Source organism: Hylobates moloch, unplaced genomic scaffold (genome assembly GCF_009828535.3).
Source record: "Hylobates moloch isolate HMO894 unplaced genomic scaffold, HMol_V3 SCAFFOLD_11, whole genome shotgun sequence".
Taxonomy (NCBI): Eukaryota; Metazoa; Chordata; class Mammalia; order Primates; family Hylobatidae; genus Hylobates; species Hylobates moloch.
This window is the reverse complement of record NW_026652286.1, coordinates 46,178,885-46,196,549: the sequence shown is the minus strand read 5'-3', so window position 1 is coordinate 46,196,549 and position 17,665 is coordinate 46,178,885. Positions and strand designations below refer to the sequence as shown.

The 17,665-nt window shown below is 39.0% G+C and overlaps 2 protein-coding genes across 12 annotated transcripts in view; one reads left to right on the top strand and one right to left on the bottom strand.

The window, feature by feature from the left end:
• PPME1 (protein phosphatase methylesterase 1) overlaps positions 1-2,125 on the bottom strand; it is an 87,603-nt gene extending 85,478 nt beyond the window's left edge. Inside the window, exon 1 of one of the 2 annotated variants that reach the window (XM_058446748.1) lies at positions 1,795-2,125. In XM_058446748.1, coding sequence (XP_058302731.1) covers positions 1,795-1,895 — 101 coding nt within the window. In that variant the 5' untranslated portion in view covers positions 1,896-2,125. The remainder of the gene's footprint in view (positions 1-1,794) is intronic. The other variant, XM_032166928.2, reaches the window with a different exon arrangement.
• A 40-nt stretch (positions 2,126-2,165) lies between these two features.
• C2CD3 (C2 domain containing 3 centriole elongation regulator) overlaps positions 2,166-17,665 on the top strand; it is a 164,046-nt gene continuing 148,546 nt past the window's right edge. For 8 of the 10 annotated variants that reach the window (XM_058446740.1, XM_058446742.1, XM_058446744.1 and 5 more), the window contains exons 1-3: positions 2,166-2,286; positions 4,704-4,973; positions 12,079-12,236. In XM_058446740.1, coding sequence (XP_058302723.1) covers positions 2,217-2,286; positions 4,704-4,973; positions 12,079-12,236 — 498 coding nt within the window. In that variant the 5' untranslated portion in view covers positions 2,166-2,216. Of the gene's footprint in view, positions 2,287-2,337; positions 2,579-4,703; positions 4,974-12,078; positions 12,237-17,665 lie in introns of those variants that run through there. The other 2 variants (XM_032166921.2, XM_032166924.2) reach the window with 2 other exon arrangements.

Below are 17,665 nucleotides of genomic sequence, written 5' to 3'. Positions count from 1 at the left end.
ATAATTATTAAAAATCTGATTTTCTTATGTATTTGTATAGAAGGGTGCTGGTATACTGAAAAATCAAATTTTAGTTTAAGAAAGGCAGCAACTAAGATATTTAACAACAATTAATGTTACGTTAATATTAAACTCCAGGCTAATTTCACAAATAATGTTATGGGTCAGTTTCCAAATTCTCTTTATTCATGTTATAGTCCAACTTTTCTGTCTTCCAAAGCCAAAACAATCTTCACTTTACCTTTTATGTAGCCTTCTACCTCTATTGTGCATCCATCTCTCTATCTCCTCCTGCTAAAGTTTTCTCATTTTTTCTACTGCGTATCATAGCAGGTCTCCACTCAATTCTTAAGTTTCCTTCCCTGGTTTTTCCACCCATTTTTCCCATTCCTTTACCCCACTGTTTTATAGGATTCTCCTTTCTTTTCATCCCTAGGACTTACTGTCACAGTACTGCATCTCCTACTCTCGCCTCCTTTTTGATAGGTTTTTACATATATTACTTCTTCAGAACCTAAGGTTTCCCTTCTGTAGTCCTTCTTCAAAGAATATCTACCAATTCATCTCTAGAATCCCAAATATACTCTTGAGTCCTCATACCTAAGTATCTTTCCTACTCCTTTTCTCTTTACAGTCACTAATTCCCAGAATCCTGTCTGAAACTACAAATATCCCCTCAAAACCAAATGCCTATTCAATTCTCTCCGCTTTCCAGCAATTACTTCTCCCATGCTCACCTCATTCTTTCTCCTCGGCCCAAGTATCCCCTAACCTGGCACAAGCCATTTAATGATCTAAAAATTCCAAAACCTATCTCTTCTACATGGCTCTCCTTCCTTTCCAGCAAACGATTTCCCCAACTCCCAATGCTTCACTAATTCAAAGTCTTAGGCCAGTACGTCGCTTCCCTCAGATCTACTAGCCCAGCAAAAACGGATTGCCCGAATCTTCCTCTAAGCTTCCCAGACTTTACAACTGCAGCACTTCCATTCACCAAACCGTATTTATAGTCATCTCTCAATCTTTAGAGCCTATGGTCACTTTGTAAATTCTTCAGTCCTCTCCTTCTTCTCTCTCCCTTATCCTGTCCAGCGTCTCAGCACATTCCTATTCCCCTTAACAATCTTCGTGGCTATGTTCTCCACCTTACCTTAGGCCTACTCCCCAAACTTTCTCATTCTCCCTTAAGAGACCTAATCTCACCTCTCATTCGCTGAATCTGTCTTTACACCTCTGGGAATTCTCTAGAATCGTCTGCTTCCTAATTCTCTTCTTTCCTTCTCCAACCCTGTCTCAAGTGTTTTCTACCCCCCTCAGCTTTTCTAGTATCTAGTTCTCACAGTGTAGATATTAGAACTGTGATATCTACTCCTCCCAAACCTTTCCTTAGTTGTTGGCCCAATTCCCCTCAACTTTTCTCTCAGTCATTCCCCACTTCCCTCCACCTTCCCTGGCCGATTCTCCTCCACCTTTGTCACCGTTCTACTCCCTTTTCTAAGCCTCCTTTATTGTGGAGGTGATTCTCAGATCCCTTATGTTAGTCTCTCAGCTTCCCCAACCTTTGCCTCATTCCCCTCTCCCTTCAACAACGTTATTTTTCCTCCAATTTCTATTGACTTGGCGCCTCCCCTAGTCCCCCAATCTGCCTTCTACTCCATCTAAATATCTCCAGGACGCCGTCAACATTTTCTCCTATCGGTAGACTCCTTTCCCGTGCCTCTCTGAACGCCCAGAGATACCATTCTCCAATGGCTTGGGCCTGGCCCATAGGGAGAAGGGGTATGGGTCACGTACCCCATTCGCATCTTGGCTCCGCTCTGACTGCCCCCGCTGCCGGGTAGAGGTGGGCGAGAGGGAAGGCGGCCGAGGTGCATGCTCTTTTCGAGGGCCGACATCAAGGGGAGGCTGCACGCACGTAGTCAAACAGTAGGCGAAGCTTCGTCCCACGTTGAGTGTGGCCCAACCGGTCACGACTCACTCCCCTAACGATGCCCTGTCGCCTTTGGACAGCACCCAGCTACCGGTAGCACCGCCTACCGCCCACCGGCTCCGTAAACTCCACCCACTCGCTTCAGAGCTTCCACCGGAAGTGCGCAACAGCCCTCACACAAAGGAAGCTGGGTAACAGAGTATGCGAACTCCGCAGACTCCCGGCTGGGAACTCGACGACTTTCACCGGAAAGAGGAGCGCTCTTCGGGGCAATGCACCCTGGGCAATGGAGTCCTCAAAGGGCGTATCCCTATGCGCTTGCGCAGCTGGAGGCGCCCCCAGCCAACCCCGCAGAGGTATTGTAGCAAAGCGTCCTGGGTATTGTAGTCTATTGGAGGGAAGGCGTCTTGGCGCCTTCTCTTCGCACCGTTTTCCGGAGACTGTTAGAGGAAGAGTCGCTTTTTCCTGCCTCCCAGGCTGCCCAGCGGCGCCGGTTGCCCGGGAACGCAAGCGCCGTGGGGAGGGATGGCGGGAGGATACTGCTTAGGTGCTGGAGACGGAGTTGAGCTGGTGAAGAAGAGCTCGGGCTCATCATGAAACAACGAAAAGGCCAAGGGTCTGGGGGCAGCCGTGGGCGCAAAAAAAGAGGTAACCTGAGCGATCAAAGATTGAGGAAAGCGTAATAGGAAAGCAGGGTGTAAGGAATTTTAGGGAGACCCGCACCCCCGCTGGATAAACAAGAAAAGGGACGTAAGAAGGGAAATAGCCAGGGAACCAGAAGGTTAAGAGGAAGGGCAATTGGCCCTCCAGAGAATGGAAAGGAATTAGGGGCTGGGGTAGGGGCCACAGAGTGGCGATTAATGAGATGAAGGTTACCGGTAGGATGACTGGAAAGGAGAAGAACAAACAATGATAGGATTGGTTTTGATAACGAAGTGAAATGTATGTGTGTGTGTAGCTTTAGAGGTGCACAGGGACAGGAAGAAACATAAATTGGCAAAGGGATTGTATCATTTCTTGTGTGATTGTGGGCAAGAATCACGTTTTATACATTACTGAATGACCAAGGATTAGTACAAAGCAGGACTCGGTAAATGTTAGTTGAATGAATGAAGCATGAAGGGCTGGCTATGAGCAGGAGTTGGGAAAAATAATTGTAGAGTATAGAGCCAGGAAGAGTGGGGAATGGCAGGTGTGATAGGATTGGAGTGGGGGTAAGGGCATGAGGATCTCCTGAAGGACCTGAGGTCGTGAAAGAGTGTGCAGCAGAGAGTCCTCATCAGGTTAGCAGCTCAAGGAGACACAAGCTCACCGAGTAGGGGATGTTAGCTGCAGTGAGAACAGTCAACCTAGAAACCCAGGGCAGATCAGGAAACTTGACATTGAATCTCTACAAGACTGCCTCGAAGGGAAAAAGGACAGTGGGTGACTCTGCCTTTTTGCATTGTAGGCAGTTTAGTGAGAAAAGAAGTATTGGGAACAGTGATAGGACATTAGGCCATTGGGTTGAGGACTGAAGCTACAATCTGGGAATTACTCTTATCCAAGATGTTTAAAGATTACTAAGGCAGTTTTGAGATACTGACTTTCCTGCCAGGAAAGATAGGAGGATCTGAGACTGAAGCATACTAGTGCTCCCTGTGTCAAAACAGTTAAGCATGTTTGGTTGATAAGCGGAAAGTCAAAGTAGAAATAATATAACGTAGTATAGAACAGAATATACTTTTTGCTATACCATATGTAGAAATGTATACACAACTGTGTATAATTTTTATGTTGAAACTATCCATAAGGAATATGGTGGGTCTTTTCTCCACTATGAAGGGCAGAAGGGGTGTTTGCATTAGAAGTCCAAATAATTAGTCCTGATCTGATACATTCCATATATTTTCTTCTTTGAGGCATAACCACTCCTCAAAGAAAAGTCAAAGGAAAAAAAGGTAAGCAAAATATAGGAATGGTTTCTTAAATCTCCTCTAAGTTTTCATGAAAAGGTACTATGAATAAAAGACAATCAGGGTCATTAAAGGAAAATTTTTTAGAAAGTCATGATTAATTGTGATTAATGATTAAGTGTAAACAATTGCTTTGTTTACACTTTAATGTCTTTATGAAATCCAATAAATACTAAAGCCAATAAATATATGAACCCAGCACTGTGTTAAAAATAGTGGCAGAATCTGAAGATTAGATAGTCTGTGTCCTCACTGACTGTGTGATCTTGGCAGGAAAGAAAAGTTACAGACAATTTAAGACGTTCTTCATTGAAATGCTGAGTTGTATTATATAGTCTAAATCATTTGTGAGTGAAGGGAGTTGTTGCTGTTTTATCGTTAGTGATTTTTTTTAAAAGAGAGTTAGATAAAGATTACATATCTTAAAAACCATAGATGTTGCAATAATTAAAACAACTGTACTTAGAAAAATTTCAACCATACTTAGAAAAATTTCAACTACTTCTGATATTTATATTTTTCAAATAGTAACTCAAAGAAAAGTTTATATTAGTGTGTCTTTGTTGGTATGTTCTTAACTTAGAGTAAATCAAATCAAACCTTAAATACTAATTAGTTATCAGAGTGGCTTACATGACCAGATAGATTATTCGGTGGTCTGATTTGATAGTTACTTCTCATGTATTAGAATAATGGGTAGAATAAACCTTCTTTCTAAATGGTGATAAATTGCTGAACTTAAGACTAAAGTGTTCTGTTTGTTTTCATTCAAATATTTAGTCTAAATTTTGACTCAGTTTTCTTGGATTCCTCTACAGGTTTGAGTGACATTTCTCCATCTACAAGCCTGCCACCTCTGGTTGAAGGCCAGCTACGCTGCTTTCTAAAACTTACTGTTAATAGAGTCATATGGAAGATTGCAAAGCCTCCCACTTGTGTACTTGTCCGAGTGAGATGGTGGGGAGAAACATCAGATGGAACCCTCTTTTGTCCCAGGGATGCATTGCAGACTGAACCAAAAGCTGTGAGAACAACTACACGTTATGCTATTCGTTGTGGTCCAAAACAGTTTACCTCTTATCTAACAGGTATGTTATTGTTTTATCATTGCACCTGCAGACGTAATACAAAGCATGTGGTTATATTGTCAGCAGTAAGTGTTGTTGTGTACCTAGCATATATGGGCATTCTTAATTATTGAAGAGTCAGAGTTTTTATAGTAGAGATTTTTCTTTGTAAATTTATTGAGTGTTACTGTGTGCCAGCAGTTTTGAAGTGTATTACTTCTAATCCTTACAATAACCCTGAAAGATAGGTATTTTCTCTGTTTTATAGACAATGAAACAAGTTTGGAGAGATGAAATGAATACTTTCTAAGGTCACAAAGTTGATAAATGGCTGAATTGGGATTTGAACCCACTTCTGCCTGTCACCAAAACTCATGCTCTTTTCACTACACCATGTTTTTTTAGGTAATAATTGTAGTCTCAACTCTGAGGTTTACATTATACTCAAGGAAAGAGGATATAAATGTAAAATTTACCGATAGTACAAGATAATACATACTAAATGCCAAATGAGTAGTTTAGTGAGTTAGTATTACAGATGTTCAGAGATGGAAAGCATCCCCCTGTAGGGAACCAGAAGCCAAGATGTCTTCATTTTTGTACAAGGAAAGTATTCTGAGTGTACTATGTTATTTCTTTATTCAGGTCAAGCTTTCACATAAATACATTTTGGATGATGGGGTTATTTATCAAGTCAATTCAGTTTAAGTCAATAAAATTCAAGCATTTATCATGTAAACGTGGTTGGGCTCAGAATATTGGAGAGCCGGGGGTGAGTTAAAGATTAACTTGTCCTTGAGTAACTTACATTCTCTCAAGAAAAAATTTCTGAAACATCAACATGTAAAGAACAAATGCTGTAATTCAGTCATTCAAAAAATATATTTAGCACATGCTAGACATTGTTTTAGGCACCGTGGGGTTTACAAAAAAATCCAAAAAATTAATCAGAATGATACCGAACTCTAACTTCACAAAAAAGTTTAGATATTAATAGTAGGTTAAAAGCAGTAAGTGCGATTAAAAGATACTCATAAATAATCTTGGTACTGTAAACATAAAAATTAAATCCTCAGATAGTATTTTTATATAATATAACAAATGAGGAGTGAATAGAAATTCAATAAGAGAGAAGGTATTTATTAACATGGTAATCAACAGGTCAGACATTTATCTGAACATCTTATGATATACTGGTGCATTGGACTTGGCATCCGAACATTTACATTGGTGTTACCAACTACATGATTTTGGGAAAGTCTCTTCCCATTTCTGATTCCTGTTTCCCCATCTGTAAAATGGGATCATATAGTTGCCCTTCCATTTTCTAGGTATTTACACAAAGAAGCAACCTGGTTGAACGGGTTGAAGTCTAGACTATCTAGAGTTTGAACTCTGGCTTCAGGACTAGATTGTTAGGTGATATTGAGAGGTTTCTTAGCATCTCAGGGCCCCAGTTTCCTATTAGGTAATTGGGAAAAATAGCACTTATCTGTCAGGAATTATTGTGAATACTAAATGAAAAAAATGTTTGTAAAGTGATCAGTCTGGTAGCTGACACGTTGTAGGTACAAGTCTTATAAAAATATTAAGACTCAGGCAGTGTGTACAGAGATTTAAGATGTATTCCCTGCCCAAAAAGAACTTAAAGATTAGTTGAAAACAAAACTGACATACATGAAACAGTAGTGAGCAATGCCAGACAGTATATAATTAAATGTCTGATTACTTGATACATATAGTAATATCATATGAATATTCCAGGAAGTTAATAAGGGCTAATCTTATGTTATTAAGAAGCCAGAACCCTGCTTCTACTCCATGCTCTTGCTATTTGACTTTGAGCAAGCCATTTCATCTTCCTGGGCCTTAATTTTCCCACCAGTAAATTGAAAGAGTTAAAACATCAAATGTGCCAGCACCCAAATTTCATAATTCTAGTTAAGAAAGAAGGCCATCGAAAAGGTAGAATTTCAACAGGAGACACATGAGGTGAACCTTATAAGTGACAGTCCAACTGTAGACATGACATGGTTTTTTTTTTTTTTTTTAAGACAGAGTCTCACTCTGTTGCCCAGTCTGGAGTGCAGTGGCGCATTCTTGGCTCACTGCAAGCTCCGCCTCCCACCTCCCAGGTTCACGCCATTCTCCTGCCTCAGCCTCCTGAGTAGCTGGGGCTACAGGTGCCTGCCACCACACCCGGCTAATTTTTTGTATTTTTAGTAGAGATGGGGTTTCACCGTGTTAGCCAGCATGGTCTCAATCTCCTGGACCTCGTGATCTGCTCGCCTCAGCCTCCCAAAGTGCTGGGATTACAGGTGTGAGCCACCATGCCCAGCTGACATGACATGTTTTTTAGAAAATGAAGCGATAAGAGGCTGAATGTGGTGGCTCACGCCTGTAATCCCAACACTTTGGGCAGCTGAGGCAGGAAGATCACTTGAGGCCAAGAGTTCAAGACCAGCCTGGGCAAAACTCTGTTTCTACAAAAAAATTAGATTCCACATGCATTGCAAGACCTTGTTTCTACAAAAAAAAAATTTTTTTAATTAGCTGGGCATGGTGGTGCACACCTGTAGTCCCAGCTACTTGAGAGGCTGAGGTGAGAGAAATCACTTGAGCCCAGGAAGTCAAGGCTGCAGTGAGCCATGTTCATGCTGCTGTACTCCAGCCTGGGTGACAGAGTGAGACCTTGTTTCTAAAAAAGAAAGAAAACGACAGAAAATGAAGAGATAAGACATCAAATATTAGTTCACAAAAGTGTGTGCTCTAACCAAAAACTTGGAAAAAGTATGCTGTTTCTTAAACTGTGTGGTAGGTGTTCGCGTTATTATTCTTTTATTTACTCTTTTGTGTATATATTTCACTTAATACAAAATGCAAAACGTAAACTAATGAATATGTTATCACATATTAGCATGAACCATATTTTTTTCTCAAGCCGTTTTTATTACACTTAAGATATTAAGACAAGTACAAAATAACCTTGTAATTAGGATACTGTATCAGTCAAAAAAGGAGAAGTCACTATTGTATGAAGAGATTTACAAATGAGTAAAATATATAGGCTGTGCCAGAATTAACATTTGAAATGAGATGGGGTTGCTCTTTTTTTCTAGGCTGGAGGGAGGTAGTAAGAACAATTATATGAGTTCCTCAGATAAAAATAACATATAAAAAAAGAAGAGGAAATGTATCATATTTTACAGTTTTTGAAATACTTTCAAGTCTATCATCTTATTTGATGTTTAAAATCATTTTATTTATTTCTTCATATCTATTTTATTTTATTTTTGAGAAAAGGTCTCTCTTAGTCAGCCGGGCTGGAGTGCAGCGATGCAAACACAGTTCACTGTAGCCTCAACCTCCTGGGTTCAAGCAATCTTCCCACCTCAGCCTCCTGAGTAGCTGGGAATATAAGCACATGCCACGACACTCAGCTAATTTTTGTATTTTTTGTGGAGATGAGGTATCACTGTTGTTGCCCAAGCTGGTGTGAAACTTCTGTACCCAAGCAATCGTCCTGCCTTGGCCTCCCAAAGTGCTGGGATTACAGGTGAGCCACCACGCCTGGCAACTGTCTTCATATCTATTTTACCTTATTCTAAACAGAAGTTAAGGCAATTGCAAAAACATGTGAAGTACAGATTTCTGTTTAACTAATGAGAAAATCTTTACATTTTGAATCTTCATAACTTTTTGTTTACAGAAAGTGAAAATACAGTAGGAGAAATAAGATGAAGCCTCTGCAGAGCACTAGAAAGCATGCTCTGAGGCCCTGTACATTTGCAATGGGTATTATCCTGATTTTCTGAGTGACGAATTTGAGGTTCAAAGAGTTAAAAGTGACTAACCCAAGGTTACCCTGGCACCAACCCTAAACTCAGGGAGGCACTTGACTCCGAAATTATTAATACTTCTATTGTATTATACTGCCTTAGGAAATAGAAGGATTATAGGATTCTGAGATATGCCTCATACTCTTACATCTTTCTTCCTTTACCTTTTGTTCTGTTGCAGAAAATAGCAGCCATGAAAATGTTTGGAGCATGGAATGACTAGAGTAGAAACCGAGAAAATTATGGCTACACTATGTGATTTTTACCTCTCTTTGATCAGATAGGATTCAGTTAGTAGGAATGTGAAAGACAAATGGGAGTAGGAATAGTGCTGGTCAATAGGGATTCTAATCCCACAACAAGTGAAGTATAAAGGTCAGACGTCTACTAAGAATTAAGTTTTTTGTCCTAGAAGTGATGAATAGTGTAGTGGACTTATAATTAAGTGTAGTGGACTTATAATTGGATAGAACTGAGTTTTAGCCCAGTTCTGTCAATTTAAAGCTGAGTGAACCTAGGAACATACATGACTTTGCGGTGCCTCTTTTATCCCCAAATTAAGACAGAAACACCTGTATCATAGAGTTGTTAAGAGAATTAATGAGACGTGGAAGACCCTGGCTGTTAGTAAATAGCCAATGAACAAATGTTAGTCCATTTCCCTTATTCTTCATGTGTACATCATTTTATAGTCTACAAAGCACTTTTATATCTATTTGCCCATATGACTTTCAGATAACCCCCATGAGTAGTGTATTAGTCCATTCTCATGCTGCTATAGAGACATACCTGAAACTGGGTAATTTATAAAGAAAAGATGTTTAATTGACTCACGGTTCCACATGGCTGGGGAGGCCTCAGGAAACTTACAATCATGGCAGAAGGGGAAGCAAACACGTCCTTCACATGGCAGTGGGAGAGAGAAAAATGAGTGCTCAGCAAAGCGGGAAGCCCCTTATAAAACCATCAGATCTCGTGAGAGCTAACTCACTATCATGAGAACAGGATAGGGAGAACCGCACTTGTGATTCAGTTATCTCCCCCTGGTCCCTCCCATGACACGTGGGGATTATGGAAATTACAATTCAAGATGATATTTGGGTGGGGACACAGCCAAACCATATCAAATTGTTACACAGGGACTGTGATATGTCAAGTCATTTGCCTAAAGTCATTTACCAACCATTCAGCAACTACCATGTAGGAAGACACTGTACTAGTGTTCTGCTTGCAGCAACCCCAGTTCCTCACACAGCAGTGATGTGAATATTATGAGCCTACTTTACAGACAACCATGGCTTATACAGAAATAGCTTGTGAATATCGCAGTCAGAACACAATCACGGGTCTTCTAATAATAATTCCTACATGCTTTTCACTACAGTATTGAACAAATGGTGAAAACGAACCATTTTCTCAACTTTGGTTAAGAAAATACTCAGAAGTTAAACTGTTCTGAAATGATCTGAGATTCCATATGTATACATTGTATTTCTTCTCCTCTGGGCATGAAGGTATTAGTCTAAGTGACCAGAGTATAGTTGAGAAGTTTATTTTCATTTCTCTTGGTTTCAAGTGCTCTCAATAGCTCAGTGCTCCAGATATAACCCAAGAGTATGCAATTAGATACTCCTGGGAGGCAGGGACCAACCTCTGCAGCTATGCAAGGGCAATCCTTTGTCAGTTCAAAACTAGAAATGGTGAGAATGAACTGAGATTTGTTGCTCTGTGTGTCAAAACCAAAGCCAGAGTTCTTGGCGAATACATTTAACAATACTTTTTTAAGGGTATTTTTCTTACCAAATACTTGCTATGCTAGCCGGGCGCGGTGGCTCACGCTTGTAATCCCAGCACTTTGGGAGGCCGAGGCGGGCGGATCACGAGGTCAAGAGATCGAGACCACGGTGAAACCCCATCTCTACTAAAAATACAAAAAAATTAGCCGGGCGTGGTGGCGGGCGCCTGTATTCCCAGCTATTCGGAGAGGCTGAGGCAGGAGAATGGCGTGAACCCGGGAGGCTGAGCTTGCAGTGAGCCAAGATTGCGCCACTGCACTCCAGCCTGGGCGACAGAGCGAGACTCTGTCTCAAAAAAAAAAAAAAACAACAAATACTTGCTATGCTAAATATTTTTGTTCAGTTGATTATTTATTTTTTCCTCAGTGTGTGGTATTTGTCGTTCTTCTGTGAATCTTTATTGTTCTTTTGATATTGGGTTCATACTCCTCTACCCCCAGAATGGTATGATAAGTGATTATTTGAAATTAAAATAATTTTTTAGTTAAATTACTTTTTTCCAGATAGTTTTGTTATCTCTGTTGTAGTTTTTAAATCAGTTGTATTTTCTATCAGTTGTATCACTTTTTTTATTAGGAAATACATGTACATGGTAAAACATTTAAAAGGTATGAAAGGTTACCAGTCTCTTGTGTATCTTTACACAAGAATATATTTACTTATAAAATATATTCTATACTAATAAAAGCTCTTTGCATAATTCCTTTTATTTACACAGATTATATATATATATATATATATATATATACAGTCAGCCCTTTTTTTTTCTACTTAGCAATTCATCTTGGATGTTGTTCCATATCAGTATAGATAGAGCTACTTATATTCTTTTTATTACTTTATTTTTCACCATTTTGTCATTATTAAAAAAACACTTTATTAAATATTCTGGTACATAGATCAATTTACAGTTTGTAAAATAAAGTTTAAGGAGTAGGCCAGCCTTGGTGGTTCATACTTGTAATCCCAGCACTTTGGGAGGCCAAGGTCAGAGGATCACTTGAGGCCAGGAGTTTGAGACCAGCCTGGGCAACACAGTGAGACCTTGTCTCTACAAAAATAAAAAAAATTACCCCAGTGTGGTGGCGTGTGCCTCTAGTCTCAGCTACTTGTGAGGCTAGGATGGGAGGATCACTTGAGTCCTGGAGTTCAAGGTTGCAGTGAACTATGATTGTGCCAGTGCACTCCAGCCTGGGCGACAGAGAGACCCTGTCTCAAGAAAAAAAAAAAAAAGAGTAGAATTTCATGGAAAAAGGAATGTGCTTTTTTACTTTTTTGAGTTATTACTGAATTGCTTTGTGGTTAGCCATCCTATTAGCAACTTATTAAAGTACCTAATTTCCCTCACTTTCACCACTGCAATGGTGTTATCCAACATAAAGTATTTTTTTCAAGTTAAAAAGCTTTTCCGCATATACCCCTCTACCCACTTCTTAAAAAATAAAATAAAAGTAAATGAAAAATATCCATGTTGTAATTCTTTCTGGTTAGATATGGCTGTGCTGGTGCTGGAAGTAATCACCAAACTTGACCATCTTCCAATTGGTAGAGTTCAGATCAATGGACTAGCTCAACTTTCTCCAACCCATCAAATCAATGGATTTTTTACTATTGTTTCATCAACATCTAAGAAACTTGGAGAACTCCAGGTACAAATTTATTTTAATTATTTGCTGCATAGAATAAACTTTTTGGGCAGAAATAGTTGAGTCTGTTTGTAGAATGGATAGGTCCATGGCTCCTGTATATCATGCTAATTTCCACCTCGTGCCTTTGCCCATGTTTTTACCCAGTATACCTACTTTTGTTTCCCACTTACCCAAATCCTCTTAGTGCTTTAGGGCCATCTCAAGTTCCGAGAGTCCTTCACATCTCCTACTGCATTCATTCTTCTTGTACTCTTTTTTACATTCATAAAAGCATTAATTATATAATCATTGTACAGTTATAATTCTACATAGTTTCCAAAAATTGTTTATTACTAGGCTCTCTTTAATTCCTCTTCCTTTTAGTTTCTAGATTCCCTGAGAGGCAAGCCTTTGTTTTCTGTTTTCTTTGTTTTTCCATAGCTCATAATATAGTACTGAACAATAATTGCTTGTTTGACTCATGTAAGTGGTATCGTTGATGTATTCATTTATTGATTCAGCTTACTTTGTAAATTTTATTTCTAATTGACACATGATACACATATTTTTAGAGTACAGTGTGAGGTTTAGATACATGTATACATTGTGTAAGGATCAAATCAGGGTAATTAGCATATCCATCATCTCAAACATGTATTATTTTTCTTTGTGGTGAGAACATTCACAGTCCTCCCTTCTGGCTATTTGGAAATATACAGTTCATTATTGTTAACTGTATTCACCCAACTGTACAATAGAACACCAGAATTTATTCCTTCTAACTGTACCATAGTACCCATCGACCAACCTCTCCCCATCCTCCCTCCCTGCTACCTTCCCTAATCTTTGTTAACCACTATTCTGCTCTAGTTGTATGAGATCTACTTTCTTTAGATTCTATATGAGTGAGATCATGCAGTATAATATTTGTCCTTCTGTGCCTGGCTCACTTCATTTAACATAATGTCCTCCAGTTTCATCCATGTTGTCACAAATAGCAGGATTTCATTCTTTTTTATTGTAAATAGTATTCCATTGTGTATATATACATTTTTTAAATCCATTGATTTGTTGATGAATGCTTAGGTTGATTCCACTTCTTGGCTATTGTGAATAGTGCTGTGATTAACAGAGTATAGGTATCTTATTGACATACTGATTTTATTCCCTTTGAATATACAGTCATGCATTACTAATGATGGGGATATATTTTGAGAAATGTGTCCTCAGGCAATTTCATCCTTGTGCGAACATCACAGTGTACTGACACAAGCCTAAATGGTATAGCCTACTATACACCTAGGCTTAGGGTATAGCCTATTGCTCCTAGGGTACAAACCTATATAGCATGTTACTATATTGAATACTGTTGTAACACAATGATGGCAGTTATAACACAATGGTAAGAATCGTGTATCTAAGCATATCTAAACGTAGAAAAAGTACATAAAAATAACAGTATAAAAGTTAAAAGATGTCAGTATAAAAGATAAAATAACAGTATAAAAGATAAAAGATATGTACCTATGTAGAGCAGTTATGGATAGCGCTTACAGGACTAGAAGTTGCTCTGGGTGAGTCAGTGAGTGAGTGGTGAGTGAATGTGAAGGCCTAGGACGTTACCAAGTACTACTGTAGACTTTATAAACGCTGTACACTTAGAAGACTACACTAAATATATAAAACAATGTTGTTCTTTAATAATAAATTAACCTTAGCTTACTTTAACTTTTTTTACTTTATAAACTTTTAATTTTTTTTAACTTTTTGACTCTTTTGTAATAACACTTGAAACACAAACACATTTTACAGGTATGCAAAAATTTTTTTATATCCCTATTCTATAAGCTTTTTTCTATTTTCACTTTCTTTTAACTTTTTAAACATTTTTGTTAAAAACTTAGACACAAACACACACATTAGCTCAAGCCTACACAGGGTCAGGATCATCACTATCACTGTCTTCCACCTCCACATCTTGTTCCACTGGAAAGTCTTAGGGTCAGTCACATACATGGAGCTGTCATCACCTATGATAACAGTGCCTTCTTCTGGAATACCTCCTGAGGACCTGCCCGAGGCTGTTGTACAGTTAACTCTGTTTTAATAAGTAGAAGGACTACACTCTAAAATAAAAAGAAAAAGTATAATATAGTACATTGTAAACCAGTAACATAGTTGTTTATTATCATTATCAAGTATTACGTATCATACATAATTGTATGTGCTATACTGGCAGTGCAGGTTTGTTTACATCAGCATCACCACAGACATAGAGTAATGCATTGCACTACCACATTACAACACTAGTCACTAGGCGATAGGAATTTTTCAACCTTATTATAATCTTATGGGACCACTGTCGTATATATGGTCTGTCATTGATGGAAATGTTGTTACCTGGTGCATGACTATGTAACAAGTAGTGAGATTCCTGGATCATTTGGTAGTTCTACTTTTAATTTTTGTGAGGAACCTTCATACTGTTGACCATAATGATTGTACTAATTTACATTCCCACCAACAATACATGAGTATCCCTTTCTCCACATCCTCACCATCATTTGTTACTTTTTGTCTTTTTTGATAATAGCTATTCTAACTGGAGTGAGATGATATCTCATTGTCCTTTTGATTTGCCTTTCCATAGTCATAGTGATGCTGAGCGTTTTTTCTTTTTTCTTTCTTTTTTTTTTTTTTTTGAGACGAAGTTTTGCTCTTGTTGCCCAGGTTGGAGTGCAATGGCGCCATCTCGGCTCACTGCACCCTCCACCTTCCGGGTTCAAGTGATTCTCCTGCCTCAGGGTCCTGAATAGTTGGGATTACAGGCATGCACCAACACACCCGGCTAGTTTTGTATTTTTAGTAGAGACAGGGTTTCACCATGTTGGCCAGGCTGGTCTCGAACTCCTGACGTCAGGTGATCCGCCTGCCTTGGCCTCCCAAAGTGCTGGGATTATAGATGTGAGCCACCGCACCCAGCCCTGTTGAGCATTTTTTCATATGCCTATTGACCATTTGTATATCTTCTTTTAAGAAATGTCTATTCAAGTTTTCTGTTCATTATTTAATCGAAAAAATGTTTTGTTGTTAAATTGTTAGAGTTTCTTATATATTCTGGATATTAACTCTTGTCAGATGCCAAGTTTGCAAATATTTTCTCCCACTCAGTGGGTTGTCCCTTTGCTGTGTTGATTGTTTCCTTTGTTGTGTAGAGCTTTTTAGTTTGATGTACTCCCATTTGTCTATTTTTGCTTTGTTGCTTGTGCTTTTGAGGTCTTACCCAAAAAATCCTTGCCTGGACCAATGTCATGAAGCATTTCCCATATGTTTTCTTCTAGTCGTTTTATAGTCCTAGATCTTACATTTAAGTCTAGTCCATTTTTAGCTTATTTTTGTGTATGATGAGAGGAGTCTAGTCTTATTCTCCTGCATGTGGGTATTCAGTTTTCCAGCACTATTTATTGAAGAGATCAACTTAATGTTTTCTTCATACGCTGTTACGTGCCACTAACTTAGGATATAAAGAGATAAGAGATGGCCCTTTCATTTAATTTTCCAGAACCTTGTGTAATACATACTGTGTGATAGAATAGATATGCATGAGATACTAGGAAAGAACATAGAATGGTCCCTCTTCTGTGGGGGACTCACTGGGAGCACTTTCTAGAAAATTCTGAATATTCAAACCCCTTAGAAATCCCAGGGGGATTATACCTTGTCAATTGTATTCTAAAATGTATAGAGAAAATTAAATACTAAATAAGAAAATAGACCAAAAAGGATAAGGAAAGAACATCTAACACTACCAAATGTAAGAATTTGTTAATATTATAAAATCATAAGCATATAATTTTGTCAGTGGAACAGATTCCAGAAATAGATCCATCTAACTGAAAAAAACTTAACATTTATTGTTTTTATCCTATTCTCATTTATAATATATTAAATGTTAAAATAGTGACACTTTATATTGATGACTTAGTGGTGAAGTGAGTCTGGTTTAGTCATGCTTTTCTGTTGATGATATAAATTTGCATCAGCACTGCCAGACAGTTTGGCATTATGTTTCAAAAGCCACATGAATTACTGTATATCGTTTACCTCATTATTCCACCCCTGGGAATTTACCTTAAGTAAGTATTATGAAAAGAGAAGGAAGCTATATGCTTCAGTCTAATAATGGAAATACATTTTTAATATTGGGAAAATGAAAACAATTTATTCAACAATATTAAAATTATAGTCTGTTTGTGGAATCTTTTATATCCATAGAAGATAAAATTATATAGTTATGATTGTGTAGCAGCTGGAAAAATGATTTTGGATTGGTGACAAAGGAAAATTCAAATTTACATAAGTGCATATGATCAATGACTAGGGAAAAAACAAGGAAAAATGAAATCAGGAGGAGTACAGGGTTCTAGGGTAAGGTGGGTTTTCTATGGGGTTTTTTTGAGACAGTCTTGTCCTGTCACCCAAGCTGTAGTGCACTGGCACTGTCTCTGTTCACTGCAACTTCCGCCTTCTGGATTCAAGCAAGTCTCCCACCACAGCCTCCCGAGTAGCTGGGACTACAGGCGCACACCACCATGCCCAGCTAATTTTTGTATTTTTTGGTAGAGACGAGTTTTCACCCTGTTGGCCAGGCTGGTCTCGAACTCTTGACTTCAAGTGATCTGCCTGTCTTGGCCTTCCAAAGTGCTGGAATTACAGGCATGAGCCACTGTGCCCGGCCACAAGGTAAGGTTTTATGTTTTTCTTTTTCTTTCTTCCTTTTAAGAGAAGGGATCTCACTACGTTTCCCAGGCTAGATTCAAGCTTTTGGGCTTAAGCGGTTCTCCTGCCTCGGCCTCCTGAGTAGCTGGGACTGCAGGTGTGCTCCACAGCACCTAGTTTTTTTTAAAAAATCAAGATATAATCCACATACCATAAAATTCACCTTTTTTTTTTTTTTTTTTTTTGAGATAGGGTCTTACTGTGTGCCCAGGCTGGACTACAGTGATGCAATCTCAACTGCCTCAGCCTCAACCTCCTGGGCTCCAGCAATCCTCCTACCTCAGCCTCCCTAGTAGTGGGGACTACAGGCACACACCACTACCCCCAGCTAAGCTTTTGTTGTTTTTTTGTTTGTTTATTTGTTTGTTTTTTGAGACAGAGTCTTGCTCGGTCACCAGGCTGGAGTGCAGTGGCACGATCTCAGCTCATTGCAACCTTCACTTCCTGGGTTCAAGTGATTCCCCTGCCTCAGCCTCCTAAGTAACTGGGACTACAGGCGTGCGCCACCACGCCCAGCTAATTTTTTGTATTTTGGTAGAGACGGTTTCGCTATGTTGGTCAGGATGGTCTCGATCTCCTGACCTCGTGATCTGCCCACCTCGTCCTCCCAAAGTGCTGGGATTTCAGGCGTGACCCACCGCACCTGGCCAGTTTTTGTATTTTTTGTAGAG